The sequence below is a fragment of the Lemur catta genome, chromosome 7, assembly GCF_020740605.2.
Source record: "Lemur catta isolate mLemCat1 chromosome 7, mLemCat1.pri, whole genome shotgun sequence".
Taxonomy (NCBI): Eukaryota; Metazoa; Chordata; class Mammalia; order Primates; family Lemuridae; genus Lemur; species Lemur catta.
Window position 1 is genome coordinate 9,090,147 of NC_059134.1, and position 23,905 is coordinate 9,114,051.

General features: G+C 51.5%; 1 protein-coding gene across 2 annotated transcripts in view; it reads left to right on the forward strand.

Moving 5' to 3' along the window:
- The window catches only part of FLI1 (Fli-1 proto-oncogene, ETS transcription factor), a 108,733-nt gene that overhangs the window by 39,968 nt on the left and 44,860 nt on the right, over window positions 1–23,905 (forward strand). Inside the window, exons 1-2 of one of the 2 annotated variants that reach the window (XM_045555410.1) lie at window positions 14,912–15,440; window positions 19,836–20,047. In XM_045555410.1, the coding sequence (XP_045411366.1) occupies window positions 15,402–15,440; window positions 19,836–20,047 (251 nt within the window). In that variant the 5' untranslated portion in view covers window positions 14,912–15,401. Of the gene's footprint in view, window positions 1–14,911; window positions 15,441–19,835; window positions 20,048–23,905 lie in introns of those variants that run through there. The other variant, XM_045555411.1, reaches the window with a different exon arrangement.

A 23,905-nucleotide genomic window follows, 5' to 3' on the forward strand; every position in this document is an offset into this window, starting at 1 on the left:
GATCAGCTACAGCTTTTGGAGGTGGCATGAGCCCTCTGGCTTCTGAAACCCTAAAGGTCATGATTAAGGTATACACTTGTAGCAGGCTTGTCACACTTGAACTTCTAATTGGTGGCTTGATATCCTGAGTCAGTTTGGCACTTGAGCAACTTTGGTTCAGAATATAGAACCCTGGAGAGATTTCTTGAGACATGCACATTTCAGACATACCCAGAAACATGCCAGGTACAGATAAACATTTCCCCCGTAGCTGAAACATCTCAAAACAGAAGCCTATAACTAATAGCATACCAAGAAATTGCATTGCTTATTGGTTTCCCAAGGCAAATGTCCAGCAAGTACTGTATATATGATCAATGGAAGACTATTTTTCAGATTCTAGAAAAGATTGCTGCTGCTTTGCCTATGTGCATACTTTCTGCTATAATAGTATTTGCATAAGTTAAGTATTTATGGTGCAATTTGTATTAGTTTCCTAAATGTATTGTAATTTACGGGTATCTGTATGTGTTTGCAGCTGTGTGTGGGGGGGACCATGAACAAAACGAAGACCCCTCGTCACAGGGGGCAGAGCCTGACTCAGCACCTGGGTACTAGCCCTGGTCTGTGTCGTAAAGGAACCACACTCTGCCAAACAAATGACCATGCCCAGCTGTCCTCCCCAAACCCCAACCATTTTCAAAAGGATATATAAGTTCATGTTAAAAAAAAAATGGGTATCTTTCAGAGCTCAAGAGGCGTATTTCTGCAGTAGACCTAACTTGTAAATGGAGAGGGACTGCTGATGGCCCTTTTCAAACTGAATTTGTTGAACCCGGCTAGCTCCATGGAGGTGACAGCCTGGGCCCTCAGTGGGAGCTGGACACAGGGAGAGCAGGCCTGGGGCCAGCTCAGCCCCATCCCTCCTCTGTAAAATGGGTGCACTCTCTGACCACCCCCCAGCATCATTGTCAGGACCACCATCACTGGAAGCTGAGAAAACACAACATGCAGCATAGAGTGAGGTTTGCATGAACGAGACTCAATGTGCTTCCCGTCTCTCTAGACAGCCCGCCATGGGGGAGCACGAGCTCGCTGCAGCACGGCGCGCCTCCCTGCCGCCAGCGAGTTCTAGTCCAGCTCTGTCTCCAAACCACGAACTCATCCATGGACATTCCTGGTTTTCCTCCATCTTTTAAAAATGATTTTTAATAAAATGCATACTGCATGAATATACTCTTGTAGAACATTCAAATCGAGATGAGATCAAAGCCCTCTTGCCTGCCCCATATCCCACACTCTCACTTCCCATCCTAGAAGCAGCCATTGAGGGCTTATTGAGGTTCCTAAGATAGCTCATTGGAATGATAAATCACCTTTTCCCTCAGGAAATGCTCTTTTAGGCTGAGTTACAGTTACTTCTGCTGTAATATTACCTGTGAGGCTTTTGTAGCAGGTTTACTTTCTACTCAGCTGCACATCTTGGGCTTACAACGTGTATCCCGTGGAGGGCTTGGTGACTGGGGGCAGGATTGCTCAACCAAAACTTGTGTGGAACTAACCTGTTATCTTGATGGACGTAAATGGCATCGGCAGTTCCCTGAGTTCAAGACTCCCACATCAGCACCATTGAACTTGAAGCAGGGAGGGATAAGCATCACCACATCTATTATACAACTGTGCGAGTCTTAACAAGTCACGGCAATGTTTCACCTTAATGTTGTCATTATTGTAGTATAATTTTTGAAGAATGCGTTCATGGGGAGCAAACACTCTCTATGCTCACCTCACCATCCCTCCCCTCCACCCTCCCGCCACACTTCACAGAAGGGAAACCTGAAACTTAGATCAAGTAGCCCTGCTTACGACCCCAGAGCTGGTCGGGGCTAGAGCAGAGACCAGAACTCTGGACCTGAGGCTCAGCGCTCTCCCACATTTTCCTGCTGACGTGCTACGCTAAGACGTAAGGTGCAACCACTGCACGGAAATGCAGGACGACCAAGCCTCTACCTTCCTCCATTACTCAAGTGATGCAAGGCGCAGAAACCCTCCACCCCCTTCATCCACTGCTCGCCTGCCCAGCTCCTCCAGTGCCTCCAGGTGGGACACCCAAGTTCAAGGCCATTCTGATTTCTGCTTATCTTCTAGCTGCTGAGCCTTTGCATGGGATATAATGAGCAGAGTCCAGCTTTACAGCCAGAAAGGTCTGGCTTTTCCTCCTGGCACCCGCTTCAAGCTGTGTGACGTTGAATAAATCGTGCACATACCCTAGCTCAGGCGCAGTTTCTTTACTCGTAAACCATCCGTCCTACCTTCCTACAGAGTTGTCCTGAGGGCCAGATAACGCAACCACTATAAAAGCACTTTGGAAGAGAAAATGCTTTATTATCAGTGTTTAGCTCATGCTTTTTATGTCCAGGCCTATGAAGGCGTCCTCCACTGATGTCAGCACCAAAAAAATCGAACAAAGCAAAGACCCAGGCTGTGTTTTTGCTCTGGAGTCCCCTGCATTACAGTATCTATGTTGGGCTTTCCAGTGTGTAAACCGAAACAAAACAAAACAAAAAAGAAGAAGAAAAAGCAGCAGCAATACTGCTTGGTTTTGCATTTTCCCTTCTGTTTTCTGATTAGAGTCTCTATGGCCTGTGAGCAGAGAGAACCTCAAAAGATTGTGTTTGCTGAGGATAAGCGCCACACTTGATGTTTATCAGCACTTATCTCTGCAAACTCACTCTCTGGAGGCTTCAAAGACGGGAGATCTCTCAGCCTTGCCCTGAGCAGAGAGGCTAGTGCTGCTGCTGGGGCTGCAGCTGCAGGTGTGGCCCAAGAGCACTTGCTCCATCCTTAGGAACTTGGTTCTCTTGTTCCTCCCCGAGCAAAAGAAGGAAGCGGGAGGTTTACTGAATGTTTGGGGATGGGCAGCGTAGGGGGAGCAGGAGAAGAAAAGCAGTATTTTGAAAAAGGCCCGGAAAGGCTGAGAAAGTCGGGAAGAGCAGGAGGAGAAGGCAGACTGCCTGCCACCCAGTGCCCTGACCCCTCACCCCTACCCGCACCAACCCCAGTCCTTAATCTGCCAAGCGAGCCCATGAGCCTTCAAAAGGCATTTTAATTCCCTTCATCTGCTCCCAGCTCACCTTCCTGGCCTCCTCTGGGTCCGCCCACTACTCCCTATTCCCAGGGATTGTTGGCAGAGAGTGGGACAGTGGGAGGGAGGGAGGGAGGCAGGGAGAGAGGCAGGGGTGGGGGGAGGGGAGCCAGCATTTTATTAGGCTGTTGAATTTGATTTATTAGGGGGGAAAAATCCTTCACTTGCTTGCCACACAGGTTATTCTCAAAGTGAAAACTCTATTTTACTTTGAAAAAAATGGTGAAAGTGCCTACAGTTATGAATGGAGCTCTTTGTTACCTTGCAGATCGACAAGACAGACTGTTTGGTTCATGTCTGTGCACTAGCAGAGGAGTGCGGGGGCCTGGGAGGCAGATGTGGCCTTAATTGCATGGAAATATTAGAAGATTGTTAAGCCATTTTGACAGGATTTTCCTCCTGCTGCAGGAGCAAAGGGCCACGTCTGAGCCGCATCAGGCCTGGCCGGAGCCTCTGGCCGGGCCTCCCGTCCCCACGTGCAAGGGACACATGGCTCACTCGCCCTGATATTGAAAGGGAATAGATGCCTCCTTGCAGCAACTTCCACCCCGCATCTGTGCCCCATGCGTGCCGAGAGCAATCTCCCAAGAAACCCTCCGGCCCACAGTAGGGCGGGAAGAGAAGCTACTTATTGAAATCAGTATTGAGGGATGCGTACACATGTGTGCGTGGATGGAGAGTGACCAGATCATCTCTGGACTGAAGGATGTGCTCCACAAAGCTCCCCAAGGACCCACACAGGCTTGAAAGAGGAAATCTGTTATGGCAACAAATAATGGTGTTTAAAGAAAACCCTTTTTCTACCTATTCACTTCTTCCTTTTCACACTAACATTGGTGCTTACAGACGTCATGGCCCACGGTAGCCCTGAAATGAACTCAGAGCAATCCTTGAACAATGTCGGGTCATCAAAGAACAAGACCCCCTAAATGTGGTCAACTCGTTTCTGCCAGGCTGGCCTGGTCATGGTTTCAAGATATTTTTTGTTTCCCTCCTCTTCCCGTACTTGCCCTGTTAGAGAATGCAAATATTTTAGCATTAGCTTAATTTAAAAATAATTAGGAGGGTTAATCTGCTGGGAGGGGGCGGAGGCCCCTCCAAAAGTGCAGGTCAGTAATCCCTTTGGGCTACCACGGCAAACGTTCTAGATCAAATCTTTCTCAACTAGCTCAGACAATGTTGACAGTCGGGACATGGCGTGGATTCGTACTGTTTAGTCCTCCCCTCAGAGTGGTGGGCCCCTACCCACCGGGCCACTTATTACAGTTGGGGCAGTGGGTAGTTGCTTAGATTATACTTGGGCCACAGCCTGAGGGAACCAGGGTGGGCACTGGGTGAACAGAAAGGAAGGTTGGTGGAGAGAGCACGGAGAATGCGCAGTGGCAGAGATTCTGTTTTCACGCAAATGTTCTTAACCCAAAGGAAAAGGGAAGGGCTGCTGGCCATAGGTGGCACGCCAGAGCCCCCGGGTTCGGGACTTGACATTTAAGAAGCACCAAGTGATGTGTTAAGGGGCCAAAGGCCCACGGTCTGCAAGCTCTGGTTTAAAAACAGTCACGTGGCCCACTGAGATTCGCATCTCCGGGGCCTGAGCCACCAGTGCGCAGGACACAGGGGTGTCTTGCTTCAGGGCTCTTGGCCCTGCCCTTCCAGATCACTGCAGATGCCAGTGCTGTGAGAGCCACAGCAGTGACTGCAGTGAGACGGCGCCCTGGGGCGTGCTCTGTGCCCCTCCTCCTTCCTGCAGGTGCTCTGTTCACCTGAGGTCTTGCCAGCTCTCTGGGACCCGGAAAAGCCCTGGTCAGCGAAGTGCTACCTTTCTGCTCAATTTGCTGCTGTGCCCCCTCTGAAATCCCCCTCCTTGGCAGTTGATTATGTCACCTCTGTTTACTTCACATCCTGCCGCCTTCTCCTGAGGCAATGGGTTGGCTGCGGTGGCTTTCTGAGCCGCTGCACGGGGGCGGCTGGAGGCCCTGGCAGTGCACCGCTGCCACGTGCGAGCGCCTCACCTGCCCAGAGTGCTTTCGAAGACCTTGTTCTTACTTGATTTAGTCTCACACATACCATAACTCCCACCGTATCTAATCCAGGATCTTCCCCGTTCCCATATCATCTCCCAACCTGTGAGCACAGCGGGCCTTCGCTCCTTACTTGATGGCCCCTAGTCCCAGAATAATATGCATAACTGTCACCTGTTTAGTTCCCTGCAGAGACATAGCCAGATCAGTGGAGGAAAAGCCCTGTAATTCTCCTAATTTTATAGTAATACATACCATTAAAACTCCAGAGCATCATTTTTCCATGCACATATTTCTGACTTTTGTCACAGTGCCTGGCATATAGCAGATGCCCAATAAATATTTGTTAAATGAATGCATGCATAATGAATGAATGCTCTTTTGTGTGATAAATATGTTTCATGATCTCATTGTGAGACAGGACACGTTGCAGAAATACCCCTCTGCGTGTTTTGAGTAGCACGCAGTCTGGCCACCAAACACAAGTGTCTACAGCCTGTGCTGTCCAGTATGGTATCCACTCATAACCTGTGGCTGTTTAAATTTAAATTAACTAAAATTAATGAAAATTAAAAATTCAGTTACTCAGTCACACTAGCCACATTTCAAGTCCTCAGTGGCCGCACGTGGCTAGTGGCTCTGAATTACACAGATTTTAGAACAGTCCTGTCATCTCAGAAATTTCCACTGGACCAAATTAAAGAGCTCAGCTTCTTTCTATGTAAATGAATAAAAAGTTTAGGTAAAGCTTTTTGTTTCTTAATTCTGATTTTATTATAAGATTGATGCTGAAGTATATGCATTTGTTAGTCTTTTCCAAAATCCTCAACACATTTTATGAGCTGCTCAGGCTGATGTTGAACCTGAGACCGTTATTGGTTCAGGATCAGAAGGAGCAAGGAAACCACAGGGTTCCCAAGGGCATTCTGCTCCCACAGGTTCCCGAGAGAGGCGGGGCCAGGCAGGTTGTCGTCAGGGACTTTGGCCTTCTCGTGAGCAGCACCAATTCCGTAACGAACATGGGTGATCTCAGTTACACAGAAAACCAAGCAGAAGTGGCAGTAAAAGAACTTGAAAGCCGTTGACAGTGGATCCTGAATAGAACTGAGTAGGAAAAAGGAGCTAAGAAGTTTTTGATGAGCTTTGGGGTCATCTCCTCAGGGCATCTCCGCCTGGTAGATTGGTTTCCCATTTCCCACAAGTTTTTGGAATGTCCATGATTAAACCTCACTGCCGCTATGACACATGTCCTTGAGGCAGACAGACAGGCTTGACTCCTGCTGGGCAAGGCCAGTACCTCTAGAAGCTTCCAAGAGTAGAACACTAAGTGCCTTTATAGAGTAACTAAACCATTTTCAAGCCCCTAGGAACCGTCAGTAGCTTTCAGCTGGGTTTTCTGCTCAGATAGCTTTACTGAGATTGACAAAGAAAACATCTCCATGTAATCCCACTGAGATGTTTTCACTGGAGGGCCGTGGCAGGGCTTGCTCACAAAATACCTGCTTTTCCTGTAGATAGATGCCGAGAGACAGCAGGCCCCAGTGCCAGACTGCCTGGGTTTGGCATTCAGGTCAAACGAGGACGAAGGCCAACCCAGTGGGTGCCTGACTGGAGGGTGGCTGCCGACTGAGGGACCCGCTGTGCACCGGAGATGGGGTCTGAGCTTGGCTCTCACGCATAGACCAAGCTGTCCTCAGTTCCCCTTACCCTCTTCTCTGGAAGGGAGAGCAAGGATGACAACCAAAGGGCCGTGAAGCTCATGTCCCCTGAGCCATCTGAGCTTGCTCATGGATAGGGTGGCCATATGTAATGTAGCATCCAAACTGGGGTAATTTTGAGAGTGAAAGGAGGCTCTAGCAAACATTTTCTGGAAGAGCAGGCATAAAGTGGAACTGCACCAGGCAAAGGGGGTTGCAGAATCAACCTGGATTTTAGGGTTGAAGCCCTAGAAGAGATCTTGCGGATCATCTGGCTCAGTCCTTTTATGTTAAAGGTACAGAAGCAAGCCCAGAGAGATGTAATGCTTTCCCTGTATTAGAATTTGTGGATTATAATAAAAAGAGTACATTTAAGGAGTGCTTACTGTGGGATGAGCATGAGTTAGAATACTATCATTCTCCCTATTTTACCAAAAAGGATACTGAGGCACCAAGGTCACAAGATTAGCAAGTGCCAGGTGCGGAAGTCAGATGCTGACAGTCTGGCTCCGTGGGCACAGTGTCACAGATGCCAGCGCTCTGTCTCTCACAAGCCAGCAGAGTGGGGCGCTCTCTACACAGATTAACTCACTCAATCCTCACACCAACGCTTTGAAGTAGTGTCTGTCATTGTGCCCATTTTAGAGATGAAAGGACCAAGGCAGCTATTAAGTGGCGATAACATCTATAGAAAAGCCCAAAGAAAATCCACCCTTGAGGGACAAGCTAGTTGGAGAGACAGAACATAAACCTATGAAAAACTACCATGGAAGGCAAGAGTTAAATACAAATAAAAGCAATGTCACAAGGAAGTCTAGGGCAACGTGCGAGCCAATGGGGGAGGCAGAACATACAGACTTCAGTGGAATGAGAGGCTCCCTTGGTGGGCTCGCGTGAGCAGGGAGACTTCCTGGAGGAGGTGTTTGACAGTTTGGTGAGTGAATGAGATTCGAGTCGGCAGAGGATGGGAAGGCAGTTCCTGGCAGGGGAGGCTGGATTGCGCAAAGGGGAAGTAAAGCTGATCCCCACCAGTGCCACCAGACGCCCAAGGAGCAATCAAGAAATATGTATTAAATACTTATCCAAAGGTTAGCAGTGCTGGTCAGAAAGGGTGGGATCTGACATAACAAGAAGAAAAGCAGGATATTAAAATGCAGGCGAAGGAGCAAGTGAGAGAGGAGACGGGGAAAATGAACAGAGTGGCGAGAAAGGGAAGGAGGGTCAGAATGAGGTAGCGCGGGCATCAGGCAGAGCAGAGAGTGGCCCTCCTTCGGCACCGCCTATTTCCCCGACTCCCATCTGCAAGGTTTCTGCCACATGGCGCTGCAACAGTATGGTAACCATATGCCCCGGGGCCACAAAAGAACTAAACACCTTGGATAGAATGGCTCGTCCAGATGTGCCGGTTGGAAATACTGCACCCTCAGGACTCTGGGCCGAGCGGCCTCCCGACTTGATGGGCATGAGGTCACCGAGCCGGCTCCTCAGCCATGAATCATGGAGAGGAAGCCGCACGGAAGACCTGGGAAGTGGATTCGGGGGCTCCCTGCTCCCCGTGCCCTGAGAGGAAATGAAATAAAATGGAGCCGCTCGTGCCATGTCTCCTCCATCCATCACCTTGAAATGGCATTCTCCCTGGCTGCTGCCAGCCACACCGAAGGGCGCTGGTGCGTGCGTGTGCATGTGCGCGTGCGTGTGCATGTGCGCGTGCGTGTGTGTGCGCGTGTGTGTGCATGTGCGCGTATGTGTGTGCGTGTGTGTGTGTGCGTGTGTGTGCGTGCGCGTGTGTGCGCGTGTGTTTGCGTGTGTGTGCGTGTGTTCGTGTATGCGTGTGTGTGCGTGCGCGTGTGCGCGCGCGCGTGTGTGTGTGTGCGCGTGTGTGTGCGTGTGTGCGTGCATGTGCGCGTATGTGTGTGCGTGTGTGTGCATGCGCGTGCGTGCGCGTGTGTGCGTGTGCGTGTGTGTGTGTGTGCGTGTGTGTGTGTGTGTGTGGCGGCTTTTGCTTTCGTCCTCCCGCCAGGGTGCTCTTGGGTGTTGCGGGAAGGATGAGAGCACAGGCCCGTGTGCACGTTTCCTCCTGCGCTTCCTGTCCGTGTACGGGCTCCGGTTGCCACGGCAACTGTTGCAGGAGGAAACTGTTGGATAAGATCGTAGCTTCTAGGAATAGAACCTCAAGTGGTTGTTTGGGGAGAGCAGTCGGTGGCTTCGTGTTTAAATTTGAACAAGAAATGGTCACTGGGTGTGGCTGGTTTAAAAAAAAAAGGACACGCCTGGGGCGCAAGGCTTCGCTGAAACTGCTGGAGGCACAGAGACAGGAGGAAGTCTGGCTGGCAGCAGAGGTGTGGGCTGGCGGGGAGGGTCTCTGCATTTCCCATTGCGCACTGAGGTTTTTATTCATTAAAATAATTTATTGCACACCTACTAGGTGCCAGGAAGTGTGGGAGCAACCAGGGATGAAAACAATAGGATTAACACAGTTCCTCTCTCCAGGGTGCCTATGGCATCGGAAGTGGTCTCTAGGAAAAAGGGTGGGAGAGTTCCCATGACCCCAGGAGTCAAACACCTGAGGGCACAGGCCACCTGCACTTCTTCCTCTCCCCAGGGCTTACAAAAACTGTAAACCTTGCCCTCTCCACCCCTGGAAGAGAAGTGTCAGTCTCTCCTGGGGGAGCCCATCCTTCCAGAACTGAACAGCTTCACTCCCACCCTTCTTTTTGTCACTTGGAGCCCTCTCTTGTCCCTGCAGACCCAGATGGAGATCCTCTTGGTCCCGCTGCCTGTAAAGACCAGGCCTCTCTCTCAAGCAATATGAACACTCGGGAACTTTTTTTTATATACACTTTTTATTTAGATTTATTTGCATGTTTACCACTTTCTTTGTTAGATCTTCTCACTGAATCTCTGTGTCTCCTTTTTTTTTTATTTCAGCATGTTATGGGGGTACAAAAGTTTAGGTTATGTATATTGCCCTTGCCCACCCAGCCCCCCGAGTCAGAGCTTCAAGCGTGTCCATCCCCTAGACGGTGCGCATCGCACTCATGTACAATTCACAATTGCAAAGATGGGGAAACAACACTTTACCAGGGCTCCCGGGCTGTTCTCTCGTCCCCGTAAAGAGTGGAATCCAGACTCCGTGAGGAAACACTGCAGTTATCCCCACTGCTCAGACACTCGTCTGAGCTTCCAGCTCTGTGGTCAGGGAAGTCTGGCCGTGTATCATCGTCAAGGAGCATGAACCCTTCAGTGGAGGGCAGTTTAAAACACCCAGGAACCAAGAGATTAGGTGACTTGCCCAAAGTTGCACAGCTGATAAAGCTCCACGCTGGCCCAGCTGGTAGCTGGTGTCTTCTGTCAGGACTGGGTTTAACAGCAGCAACCTATCATGTGAAGACAGCAAGGAGGCGGTTTGCTGCCTTTGCCCTTTGCCTTTTCACCCCATCTGCGGCCAACATGGCCAGGGCCCCTCTGCCCTCAGCCGAGGCCAGATCTTCACCCGTCCTCATGTGGCTCCGCTGCTGGAATCAGAAAACCATTCTCCAGGGCAGGGACAGCATTCAAATCCATAAGAACCCGTAAGGCATGGCACCGGGCACCAGCCCCTTGTCCTGGAGCAGTGCCCACCGCTGGCCCTTTGGGAATCCCAGGGCAGAGGAGGGAAAGGAGGGCTCAGGATGGTGCTGTGTAGCACCTGGGTGGCAGAATTCCAGGACTGTAGGATTTTTAATGACTGGTGCAGCCAGTCCAGTGAAAGCAGGCAGAATAGAGACTCCAGGTGAAAGACGTGGGACACCACCTCTGCTGCTGTATCTAGACGGCCTTCCTGGGCTGTGGCCCTGCTGGTTCTCCCCATGGCATCATCTGGGTTTGGTGGTTCCCTTTTAATCATCACCCTTTGGAGCCAGTGAGGCTCTGTGTAACCCTTCCCGCCCATGAGGACTGGCAGGAGAACACTGGCTCTGTCTTACGGAAGAGATCGTCCCAGTTTTTAGCCGTAGTAAGCCTCGGCACCTCATTGTCACTGTCCTGTCCCTTTGACACTGCACGGCCCACCCTAGTGGTCAGGTCACCCTTGGCTTTATCACCTGAGAGCTGCTTGGTCCTGGATGGTCCAACGTGAAGAATTATGCACAACAGAGCATTGCTGATCCTTTTGGGGTTCCCGCTGTCTGTCATCTGGAAAAAGCAGCTTGGATGGGGGTCTGGCCCGTCGTAAAGAAACAGAAAGTAAAACATACCGTAAAGTTTTCTCTTCTTGGGGCTCTGATGAGCCTCTGTCTCTTATCCTGTGAGTTTCCATATTCAGCACTTTTTTCTTTTCAGCAGTAAAATCATTCTCTGTGGGAGGAGAATTCAACTTTGATCTTTAGAGATGCCCTTTAAATGTGGTTATTGTCAAAAAAGTGACTGTGAACATTGAAAGCCAACAGGTGAAGGTGAATACCCACGGGAGACCTGGAGCGGCAGCTAACGGGAGCCGTGGTGAGCAGAGGGCCCCAGTTCTGGGCTGTATTGAGGGGGTGCCCGGAGAACCCGGAGATCCTCTTCTCTGAGCTCATGTAGGCTCATACCCTTAATTTATTAAACGCCATTGAACAAAGTGCTGTCGTCGGCAAAGTGCTCTGAGTCAGTCTTCCAGGCACCCAGCTGGCTGCGTTTCTCTGGGTCGTCCACAGCAGAGCCCCTCCCCGCTCAGTGGAGATCTGATTGTCAGGGTAGGCACTCGGGAGGAGGGATGATGTTCATAAGGTGACTTTAAAAATTAGCCAGGCACTCGGGGGCTCCGTGGCGGACGGGCTGTGCGGCCAGCGCCAGGACTAGAGACAGCCGTTTCCAGTCGTTTGGGGGACAAACCTGAGCTTTGCGGTCGGGCAGCTGGTGTGCACACTCGGCAGCTGACGGACCTCAGGCGAGGACAGAACCTCTTTAAGCCTCGGTTTCCTTTTCAGTAATGTGAGGATCCTAACTCACATCTTAAAAAGTTAAATGAGTTATTGATTGTAAAGGTTCCTTGGAAACTTCTGTTCTATTTGTTCTTTCTAATTTAAAAAAGTGGTCCTTGTTTGGTTTTGTTTGTTGTTGTTTGCTTTGGTGTTGTTTGTCTGGGAGTAATCCCACTACATGGTTATTGGAGGAGTCAGGCTTTACTGCTGACATTGACTCTCCCTCACTAGAACCTAGACAAGTTATGTTCTGCTTTGTGCCTCAGTTTCCCCTAGTTGGTCACCGTGCCTATTGCTGCCAGCCAGCATCAATAATCACAGTGAGAAGATATTCAGTCACCTCTATGTCCTTTGAACATGGGTTCTGTAGTTGCTGATTGAAGTGAGAGGAGACGTTCCAGTTACTGTGGCTGTGTAAGAAATCTCCCCAAAACCTAGTGGCATAAACCAACCGTTACGCTCACGAGTTCTGTCAACCTTCATCTGAAGGTCTGTCACTCAAAAGTCTGGAGGTTGATGCTGCGGTCGGCTGGGGGCCTCCGTTCCTCTGTGTGGGCCTCTCCGAACAGTTTCTCTGCTTGGCCTGGTTTGGGCTTCCTCACAGCATGGTGGCTGACTTCCAAGGCCTAGAGGCCCAGGAGAGAACAAGAAGCAGGTGGAAGTAATAATGCCTTTTATCACCTAGTCTTGAAAGTCGTGCAGGGCCGTTTGTGGAGGCAATCGTAAAGCTTCATCTGGACTCAAGGGGAAAGGAAATAAACTCTGCCTTTTGACAGAGAGAGGCAGAGATTGGAAGTATTGCGATAGCCGTTTGACACACGACTGTGCCCTGTGCAAAGGAGTTTTCAGTTAATACTTGTGCTGATCGATGTTTCCACGACGTTCCTCATCCAACTTTCCATAAAACTCACCTCTATGGGTGGAAATGATGAGCCAGAGAGGGGCGTGTGGCGGGTAACCAGGGAGGAGAGAGAAGCAAAGGCTTGACCTGGTGACCGGCAGCCACCCCCTCTGGCTACTTCAGATGTGACTTGGAGTGACCCCCCCCCAGGCTGGGTACCCCACCACTGCAGAGCCTGCTGGGTTCCAAAGGCAGAGGGCACAGAGGGCTTTGCACCCACGCGTCTTATCTGCATTTCCTATGCTCCCTGGCTGGCAAGAGAAGGGACTTCATGTCATTATGCAAAGAATGTAATGAAAAGCCAGAGCTAGTGTGCTCCCCGTGGTGACCCTGGGTAATGGATAGGCCAGAGATCTGCTTTCCAGAGCCCTGGTCCGGGACAGCGAGGTGGACCCACCGAGCAGGGCAGCAGCAGGGAGCTCCGTCTGGCTGCTTTTGACATTCCTTTTGCCCCCAGCTGCCAGCAAGGTCATTGGCCACAGAAAACTGTCCTTAGGAGATTCAGGCAGGGCTGGGGAAAGGAGTGGGAAGGACACAGTGGGACATTAGTGCTTCTTAGCCCTGTGTCTGGGGTTATCCCTGCATCGGAAATAAAAGTGGCCTAAGTGTGAGGATGAGCAGAGGGAGAGAGTCTCCTGTCCCTGACAGTGTCCGGGATTTTCCTCCTCTAACTCCACTTGACTCGTAACTGTGAACCCTGTTTGTGCCTTCCTGCCGTAGGACAATGACAGAAATGTCTTTCCTGTATTCCTGAATAGAACAGGAGATCCTCCAGGCACCCTCCTCACCTTGCCTGGCCGTCTGGACGCTCCGCCCCTGCTTGGCTAAGTAGTGGAGATGCCAGTTTGGCCGCAGCAGGGCTCTGGCCACATCCCCGTCACCCCACTGATGTGCACATGGAAAGCGATATTAGGTTAATCTGAGGAAAAGTGTTGGAAGATACATCTGTGAGTATTAGGGAAAAAAGGAAAAATACATATATGCACATGTATGTAACAAATTCCAAAGTAAGTGAAATTTTTTTTGTTAGTGCATTCACAGACATACACATGGCATTCTTCTGATATTCACCGAGCACAGTACATGAGCGCAATATAAGTGGGTGCTGGCCCCCTACTGTTCTCATTATCTCCACACTAGGTACCTCCCCTCTCTTGCAGGGCTCCTGAACAGAGCCTTGTCTGTGCCACCAAGAGGCCTGGACTCCGAAGCCAGAGAGGTGGAGAGGGCTGAGCCTACTATGGACAACACCCATGGCTTTAAATGAATAATGGAAACGCAGATTAGTGAAATAGGTTCTGTCTTTAGAAGCCCATGGAAGCGCATTTCAGAATCACCAAACCCTCTAATTTTGAACTTTAGACAACTGATCTTTTAAACAACCAACCCAGGAGAGAAAGAGGCATCTTTCTGGCTTTGTCTGAACTCCCTCCCCAACCATCTGCAGCCAGTGGTTCCCACGCCATTTCTCAGCATTGGAATTCATTTAATTTTTTTTTAACTTTTAAGTATTTACTATGTTCCAAAACCTTCAGGTACTTGATTTAGGTAATTATATTATCTCATTTTACCTTTATTCAAAATCTACCAGGTTAGATACTATTATACACATTCTACAAATGAGGAAATGAAGTTCATAGAGTGCAGATAAATCATACTAGGTACCTAATGAGCAACTGATGGAACTTGGATTGGAACTCAAATCTCTCTGGCTCCAAAGAGTGTGCTTTAAATTACTATTCATACAAGAATTGCCCTCAAAGAGATTATGTTGTAATTGGAAGGACAGAAAATTCACAAGAAGAAGTCTACAAACAGTAGCGGTTATGTGCTCAGGTAGATTTGAACCCCAGATTACACTCATTTGCTGTGTGAATGAGAAAGTTATTTCACTTTTTTGAATATCCATTTTCTCATCTGAAAAAATGGAGATGATAATGGAATTGCTAGGAGGATTACACTAGATTACACATGTGAACTGTTTTGCCCTTAATAAGTGCTTTGCTAATTGTCTACTAATCTTATCTGTTTGTTTTCTGTAATGATAACACATGGTGTATTGTAAGTGATGTGCTAAAGACCCCTCACCCAAACTGACTGAGGAGAGTCCCCACCCAGACGAGTGCATCGTTGGCGGTGTGGCCCCACCTCGCCCAGGACCAGCAGGGGGGCGTGGGAAGGAAGCATTTCTATGGGCAAACGTGAGTCAAATGCATTAGCTCCGAACTCGCACTGCCACCCCAAGCAGTGCTCTTGCTGAGCTCCCTGGTAAAGGGGCACCAGAGGGTACTAATGGGCTGGGGCACTTCTCTGCTTGGAACAAGGGACCATATGCCACCCTCTGGGTCTAGGACTCAGTGGCTGAGGGACCGGGGCAGCCTGACCTGCAGACCTGGCCTTCCCAGCATTCTGCCAAGGAAAGTGCTTCTCAGAATCCAACTAGCAAGCCAGTTCAGCGGTTCCTTTCACAGGGACAACTGCGGGCCAAGAAGGAACCCGGAGCTGAGCACCGCACAGGGCCAGGAGCCCACCCTCCTGTCATTCTCCCTTTGAAGGCAGTTTTATGTAACATGGTCTAAAGCCGCGTGGACTCCACAAGTCTTTTAAAGAATAACTTATCTTCTCTTGAATGAAATCATCAGTGTCCCGAGTCAACAGGAGAAGTGAAGTCATCTGAAACAGAGAGGACTTAGTCACCCTGAGAATTAGTGGTGAATTCGAATGTGGTGTTCTTTCCACACCTGGTCTGTCATCCCAAAGGTAAATACTTAGCAACAATCCATCGGTGGGAAGTTCTTGAACACCAGCAATATGCCTATTGCTGTAAAGAGTTTTGCTCATTCCTGTAAAGAGTTTTAAGTGTAAGCTTTAGAAGGTTTTAAGAATTTAAGTCAAGAGCTTTATAAGACACACGTGAAGTAGCAACAGCTACCTGTGTGTAACGAGCTCCAAGTGTATCGTTGAAATGTCTGCCAGCTCTGCAGCTCCTCACCTGTGGACAGCAGCACCTTGGTGCCTGCACCCACATCGCCTTACCCCTTTTCCCTGCCGTGACTTCTGCGAGTTGCCAGCAGTGACACAGTTGCCAGCCACCCTCACCCAGGGCCACCCCCTTGTCTGTCTCTCTGGCCCTACTCCTGTCTCCCTCTCTGATGCCCACTATCTCCAAAGCAGTGTGGAGAGGTCTCCCCAACCCCCACTGTCGCTTTCATCATAAAAGGGACAGTGTACTTGCCAAGGGCCTGGTCTTGGGGTGCTCCCAAGGCTCTCAGCCTGGACTGGCAGATGGGGTGCTATTTCCTTGCAGAACCAGCAAGAATGTTCTCCCCAACTCTACTTTTCCACCTGGGCCCCAAATCTCCCCAAGTCTTTTATTCCCACTTAGTGGCCTTCCCCCCTTCCCCCAGCCCATACTGGGTGTTCAAATTCAGCCCAGTGAGCCAGACAGGAAACTTGCTCCTTCATCTTCTCTCTCTTCCTGACCCACCAATTCTTTTCTCCATGTTGTTACAGGCAAAAAAGTTCTTTGTCTACCAATGATTGCAAACAGAAGGGGTGTGTGTGTGTGCGAGTAAGGAAGATCTCACTTACACAATGGCAAGGAGCGATGGTGTGTCAAGGGGAAAGGGCAAAGGATAGAGCAAAGCGCCTGCAAGATTAAGACGCAGAAGTACACCTGAGGGGGGCGTGTCTAGCGAGCAGTGGGAGTGGTTAGAACCGGCAACGGTTGTAGTAAGGGGAGTGGTGAAACGAAAGGGCGGGCAGGTGGGTGGGCGAAGCTGACCCTCGGAAAGCAAGTGGCGAGAACAGATGTGGCAGATCTCTAGGGAGATCTTGGGCACTTTGAGCAGGGTCGTGGCAGGGTGACAGCAGAATGCACAGCTTGTCAGGGAGCCAGACCCAGCCAGGGAGGGTGCAGGGTGGGCGGAATGAGGGAGAGTGTGCAGATGTGCAGTCAAGGAGGGAAGAGTCTGAGACAAGCTGCAGCAGGAGGCGCGTGTGCGGGCCGGGCCACAGACCGGGCGGGAGTGGGAGTGCTCTGGGCTGAATCAGGGCACCCTCTTCCTGTGACGCTGCCACTTGACTGGGGTTCCTTTTGACTGTGAGCTGTATTCCAAAGGAAACTTCTAGTCCAAAATGAGTTCAGACTGGTTTTGCGCCCTTTCACTGCCTACACTCTGTCCCGTAATGTGTTTTTTCTCACTATATACCATCCGTTTCCTTAAGCAGTCTCTCCAAAGTCTGCATCCAGAACCCCCAGCTCCATCCTCTCGGTTGTCTGTTGCAGCCTCTCTGCTGTGAGTCTTAGGTTTCCCCACCTGATTGTCCTTGGACGTGCCCATCCTGCCTTCTCCTGTTACCTGGCCCCGTCTTTGGGATGAGGGTGGTAGGGACCTGTGCCTGGTCCTGCCTCTCAGGCCTCTTTGCCTCTACTGTTCCATCTTCTTCCCCACTAACCTGGAAGGGGGAAGTGGAAGAAATTATTTTACTGTAAACTCCAAGATTTATGCAGAATTCACCAAGAACGTGAGCCACCCTCCCCAGCAGAAGACAGTGCCTGGTTCCTCAGGTGTGAGCTCTTTTGCAGAGAACTGTGGTGAATGTTCTTCAGCTTTATCACCAGACGGGCACTTTCAGGTCCTAGGAAGTGATGCATCCTCTACTTTCATGGACTTCCATGGGTTCAGGGTCAGCCCCCTGAAAGGTTATTAACACAACATTGCACTTTTCAACTTGGAACCTTGTGCCAGGTGGAATATGGAGCCAGGGCTGATCCCCAGCTGAAACGGAAAGCAGATACAACAACCAAGGGACAGAGTTCCAAGAAACAGAGCCTTTCTCTAACGCTACACAGGGGCATCAGGTGGAAAATGAAGAAGGATCCCAGCAGATCCCAGATCCCAGCTCTGAATGGAGGGACAGCCCCTCAGCTGGGGGCGTGAGCCTTTTAATATTGTGTGGGCAGCTCTGTTTCGAAGGCACCTCTGGATGGGTCTATCCAAAGCCTTCAGCCGCAGAAGCAGACTCCTGGAGTGCGCCCAGCACTCCTCCCCGCTCCCAGCTGGAAACCACCGCAGAAGAGCCTTCTCTTTGAAGTGTGGCTTTTCTCCTGCTGGGGTGGAGGGTGGCCCTGGGACGGAGGGTGACAGTTGGCTGGCGGGGCAGACTGTGCTTCTACAGCCGTGTGGAGGGCTTTTGTTTTAGAGGAGACATTCGAGTCAGGAATGTGAATTATACAAGGAAGGTAGACAAATCTCAGATTTAAAGGTGCTGTTCATTTGTCACTGTATTTTCAATAAAGGTGAGTGTTAGTTTTCTAGGGCTACCATAACAGCATGCCACAGGCTGGGCACCTTAAACAACAGAAGTGTTCTGCTCACAGTTCTGGAGGCCCAAAGTCCCAGGTCAGGGTGCGGGTGGGACTGGTTTCCTCCGAGGCCTTTCTCCCTGGCTTCCCCTGTGTCCTCGCGTGGTCTGCCCTCTGGCACACACGCCCCTGGGGTCTGTCTGTGTGTCCGTGTGTCCTCGCATAAGGACACCAGTCATGTTGGATTAGGGCCCACGTTAGCAGCCTCATTTCAACTTAGTCACCTCCTTGAAGGCCCCGTCTCCAGACACTCTCCTGCTGGGGGTTAGGGCTTCAGGATAAGAACTCTGGGGAGACACAATTCGGCACAAAGCAGGTGCCTACGGGAATCTTTGAATACTGGTAATCATCATTTGTTCAGTATCGCTGTGTGCCGAGACCGTTCCTGGCATTTGTCATGTGTTACTCCATCGGTTCTTCACAATTATAGAGTATATGATTACAGTTATTCCTGTTGAAGTCATTTCAGCCTAAAGCTGCCGCCTTACGTATTTTAAGGTCAGCCTGAAGGTTTTCCATACATGGCGAGCTGTGTCCCGGCTGGATGTGCAAACACACTGTAACCCACTCTGGTACCAGCCGCAGAGTCTGCCAGCTGCTCACGCCGCGCTGAGTGGGCCAGTGCTGAGCCGTAACCAACCCAGCTGTTTCCACACCTCACTCCCGTTTTCTGTGTGTCACCTTCCTTCTTCTGTCCATAAATGTCCAACCATGTGGCAGGCCCAGAGTCACTCTGAACCTATTCCGGTTCTGGGAGCTGCTCGATTCGCAAATTGTCCTTTGCTCGATTAAACTCTGTTAAATCTAATTTGCCCAGTTTTTCTTTGAAAACTACCATCTTTTCTTAACAGCGGTAAACTTCACTTGGGACAATTACATGACTATAGTGACCTGGGGTCCCTGCGATGTAATGTGACTTGGAATAGCTTTGACTGGTGGACGATGTTGGGAAAGGGCAAGGTCCCTTTCTCTGTCCATGATCTCCAAACACCAAACCTGAGTCGGGTGATGGAACAGATGAGCGGGGGGACCCAACAATGTCTTTCGGAAGGTCTCGCCCTGGCGGCCCCCACATACCCTTTGCCAGGCTGGGGCATCAAACCTGGGATCTGTAAGATGCTGCAGCACAGCCCGGACAGCCCCCCACAAAGTGCTGGGCATTCCTGCGAGCTAGACCCCTGCATCAGGTCTTCTCGTTTGACCTGCCTGTCAGCCCTGTCAAAAAGCTGCTCTTATTCCTGTTTACAGTTGTGGAACCTGAAACTGACCAGCCACAGCCTGGGCCCCACCCTTTCTTTGTGCGACCTCGAGCCAGACATTTAACCTCTCTGGGCAGGTCTCACTGGCTTCACCTGTAAAGCAAATGCTCGAGCTCCTTTCCCTTAGCTCGATGACACCACACAGCTAATAAGACACATTTGTGCTCACGCCTGCAAGAGTCCAGCACTCACATGCAACCACACTGTATTCCGCATCATGTCACCACTATTCTTGGCCTCTCCCTCCCCGCTCTCCTTTTCGGGGGTCCCAGCCTATAAACCCTACAAATGAACCCACTTCTAGGAGTCCCCCCTCCCCACTCCACTGCCCAAACTCCCTCCTGCAAGGAACCCATCAAGTTTGCATAAGGGTAAACCTGCCCCTGAGTGTGATCAGTCAGCCATGGGCACAGTTGGGACTTCCGGACAAGCTGTCCCAGGGCAGCCCAGGGCCACCCTGCCAGCTCAAAGCGAGAGTGCCACTTGCTTGGGTGAGGAGTGACACGGGGCTTTCTATCTCTTCTGCAGGAGGCTCTGTCGGTGGTGAGTGACGACCAGTCTCTCTTTGACTCTGCCTACGGAGCGGCCGCCCATCTCCCCAAGGCCGACATGACCGCCTCGGGGAGTCCTGACTACGGGCAGCCCCACAAAATCAACCCCCTCCCACCGCAGCAGGAGTGGATCAACCAGCCGGTGAGGGTCAATGTCAAGCGGGAGTATGACCACATGAATGGATCCAGGTAAGCCCCTGGGCCCGGTGGGGCTGGGCCCGCAGAGCTGCACCTGGGGCATTTGCAGCAGATGGTGCTGTGGTGCTCGGCCGCGAGGCCGAGTTCGTCCCCAGGGAGCTGAGGCAAGAGAAGGCCACAGCACTGAAGGCTGGGGGTGCGGGGGGGCCAGGAAGCCCACCTGGCTCTCTGGGGCCCATGCAGCCCTCAGAAGCCAGGTGAGAGTCAGGCCCCAAGACCCCACGCAGACACGCGGGGAACATATGTTTTGTGTTTTGTGTCGGGCCCGGGCCCAGGCCCAGTTACAGCCCCTCCTGGGAATAACTTAGCAATAAGATGCTCTTCCCTGTCCTGTTGGAGATACTTAACCTCTTTGGGTAGGTCTCAGCAGAGCCGATGACCAAATCATTCTTTAGTCACAGTGGAGAAGTGGTCAGAAGGGTGGGGAGGAAGCAGGCGCCTGGGGAGTGTGGGTGAAGGAGGTGGAGTCCAGGAGGGTCAGGTCTTTGTAGAAATGGAGACAGGAGGGTCCGGGGGAGGAGCCACAGGGTGGAGGGAGAGCGTAGCTGCTGGCCAGGGAGCCTGGCTTTCTGGTCCTGCCTCCACCCCTGGGGCGAGTCCTCTGAATCCCCGGAGCACCGGCTTCCTCCTTCCTCACCCAGGGCCGGAATAGTCCCTTCTCCTTAGGCTGACATGATAGGGTCACTGATACCGCAGGGAAAGGACCAGGAGGGTGATGATGGTGTCAGCGGTCATCATGAGCAAAGGTCTGAAGAGAGAGAACATCAGTCTTCATGAGATGCCAGGTGACCCACGGGGTCTAAGTGCGAGGAGACAAAAATAAAAAGGAGGAGCAGGCGCTGAACGGGGGCTGCAGGCGTGTGGCGTGTATCACAAGAGCTGCGACGTAAGACTAGCAAGCCGGCTCGCGGCGCACAGCGGGTGAGGACAGGACAGTCAGGAAGACAGGTTAAGGAGTTAGTGAAATACCCCAGACGAGAAATAATGAAGCTTGGAACTCAGGTGACGGTAATGAAGTATGGAATATGGAAATGAAAAGGACAGGTGCATAAGGGACGTACCAAAGACAGGATTGACGGGGCTCAGCTGGGTAACTCTGGAAGGCGGGTAGGTGCGAGGAAAGAGTCTGAGGTGACTGGAGCTGGAGTTGTGAAGTACGGAGCCCTCAGCCACCACGGGAAGGTGGGCGAGGAGGCGCCGCGGGAGGGAGGTTGGCCCTCCCTTTGAGATTCCCTGGGAGCAGCCCGTAGAACGTCCGGATGAGCTGTCTGCCTGGCTTGGGAGTCAGCAGCTCCGATAATGTTCTGGGGCTGGAGCTCAGGCTTGGACGGCGTCTGTGAGGAGCGCTAGCCGTGCGAGTGGGTGCGGCCCGAGGGCAGCGGCCCGAGAGGAGCGGGCAGGAGTGAGAGCGCGGCCGGCAGGGAGTCCCCCCGGAGCAGCTCTGGTCTCAGACCTGCCGGGGGAACTCCCAGCCCCACCGCGTTTCACTCCCACTAACCGAGACCGGTGACCGGGATCTCGGCCGCCTTCCCAGATTCTAGGATTTCAGGAAGGCTCGGAGGTTCCGAGCCAGCAGCCCCTCAAATGAGCTTCTCTCCAGAGACAGTAACGATGATAACATAGTTCCTAACAGTCATAGTATGACTTGGCGAACGTTTGTCCATGTTATGTTGTCGTTTGCTGCCCACCACTGTCCTGTGGGGTAGCTGCTGGGGCTCCGCTGCCACGGAGGAAGGCGAGCCGGGCCTTGAGAGGTGGGCACCTTTGCTAGGACCTGGAGGGGGCAAGGCTGGCGCTCGGCCGCTGTGTGGGGTCTGCTGGGGGCCTTTCCCTGAGCCCCCCTGCCTGTGTGCTGCTTCTGCACTGTGGTCTCACCGCTGCCCAGCAACGCCTCCCACACCGACCTGCCCGGCAGCTCCTGCTGCTCGTGGACGCCCAGGGTCCCTGCTGGGGGGTCTTTGGTCTGCCGTAGCCGGACCCTCCCAGAGCTGACCGCCCGCGCCCCCCAGATCCAGCGGCAGCAGCACCGCGCCTGGGCTTCTGCAGGGGCATCCTCTTCTCCCCCCTTCCTCTTGCCTTCCTGAATTCGGTTCTCCAAACGGCAAACAGCTGGGGTCATCCTTTCAAATACTTAATCATCCTACTCAAAATCCTTAACGGCTTACGACACAATCCAAAGTCCTTAGCGTGTCCCCCAGCATGCTCTCTACAGCCCTGTCCCTCTCACGCCTTCCCTCCACACCAGCCTCACCAGACTCCAGCTGCTCCTGGACCCCCAAGCACCCGCCTTCCTCGGTCTCTCCCCTGGGTTCCTTCCTTCTGGAACATTCCTACTCCATCCAGCCATGACTCTCTACCTGAACATCACCCTCTCAGAGGCCTTCCTTGACCGCCAATCTGAAGCAGCACCTCGTCACTCTGTGCCCGCGAAGTTCTTGTCCCCGCCCCATGGGAATGTGGGCAGGGCTTCTGTTTGCCGAGCCAAGCTTGCCCCAGGATAGGCACTGCATACCTAGTCGTCCAGGGAGTAGGGGAATGAAGACACGGCTGAGCAGACTCCAGGGTGAAGCGGCTTGTTTAAGGCCAGGCAGGTAGTCAGTGACTAACCAGGACGGGGACTGAGCCCTGCCACTCAGCCCCTCCCACACGAGCCGGTATTGGTGCTCAGCGACTGCTCACACTCGCTGCCCTGCTCCTGGAGAAGCCGCGAGCACTCTAGGCCACGAATCCTGGGCAAAGAGGGTCCCCCAAGGCAATCAGTTTCAGGACCCACTTGCCAGCTCATCCCTGGGTCCGGCACACCAGGGCCAGCTGCAGGGGCTGTGCTGATACCTCAGGGAGCCGCAGGAGAGTAACCTGCTCTGGCGGCACCAGCAGCAGCCTCTGCGTTTGGTGTGCGGGCTTGACTCACACCGTCAGCAGGGGACAAAGCAGGTTCCGGAGACTGGTGTCTGCTCACCCGCCCTGGGAAACAAAGGCAATCCAGTGACTCTCAAAGCCCAGCGGGTTAGGCCCAGCCGTCGCCAGCACCTCATAAATATCCTCTAAGTGCTCACGTGCAAGCTGGACTGGTCGGCTGGCAGGGAACAAGGGTTTCCAGAAAAATGTCTTTGTTTAAGGTGGAACCATGTCACATCCCATTATTGAATTATGCAAAAAGAAATGACGTGATGAAATAGATGCCAGGCTATTTAAATCTCTCATCCTGAACCCTGTGCTGCTTGTATCTTCTGAGTATTATTGATAATGGCACTTCGTTGTTCTGTTGATCATTTGCAAAGGGAATAATTCACCAAGGCGCAAAAGACAGGCGGGGCGGCTGTAACAATCCCTAACTTCAGATGAGAAGAACCAGGCAGGGTGTACAGTCGGGCTCTCTCGGCTCCTGGGCTAGACCTGCGCTGTCCAGTGCCATGGCCACTAGCACTGGGACCAAAACTGAGACGTGCTCTAAAGGTAAAATAATACTGAAAACTTAGTATGGGAAAAAATGTAAAATATCTCATTGATTATCAATTATGCTGAAATGATAATCTTTTGGCTATATTGAGTTAATATAGTAATATGTTTCAATATATTATTAAAATCCATTTCACTTGTATTTTTTTATTTTAAAGATATGGTCACTAGAAAATTTAAAATTATTTATATGGCTGGCATGCAAGGCTCACATTCTACTTCTTTTGGACAGTGCTGGGCCAGAAGGTTTTGCACTGCCCTGCAGTTCGCAGGCATTCCTTGCACCGTCTTTGGTAACACGAGTTTCTAAGTTACTTCTTCACACTCACCGGAGACCCTGTAGATATTTGTATCTCTGGTGGGAAGCAGATATTCAGTGTGCCTGAAGCT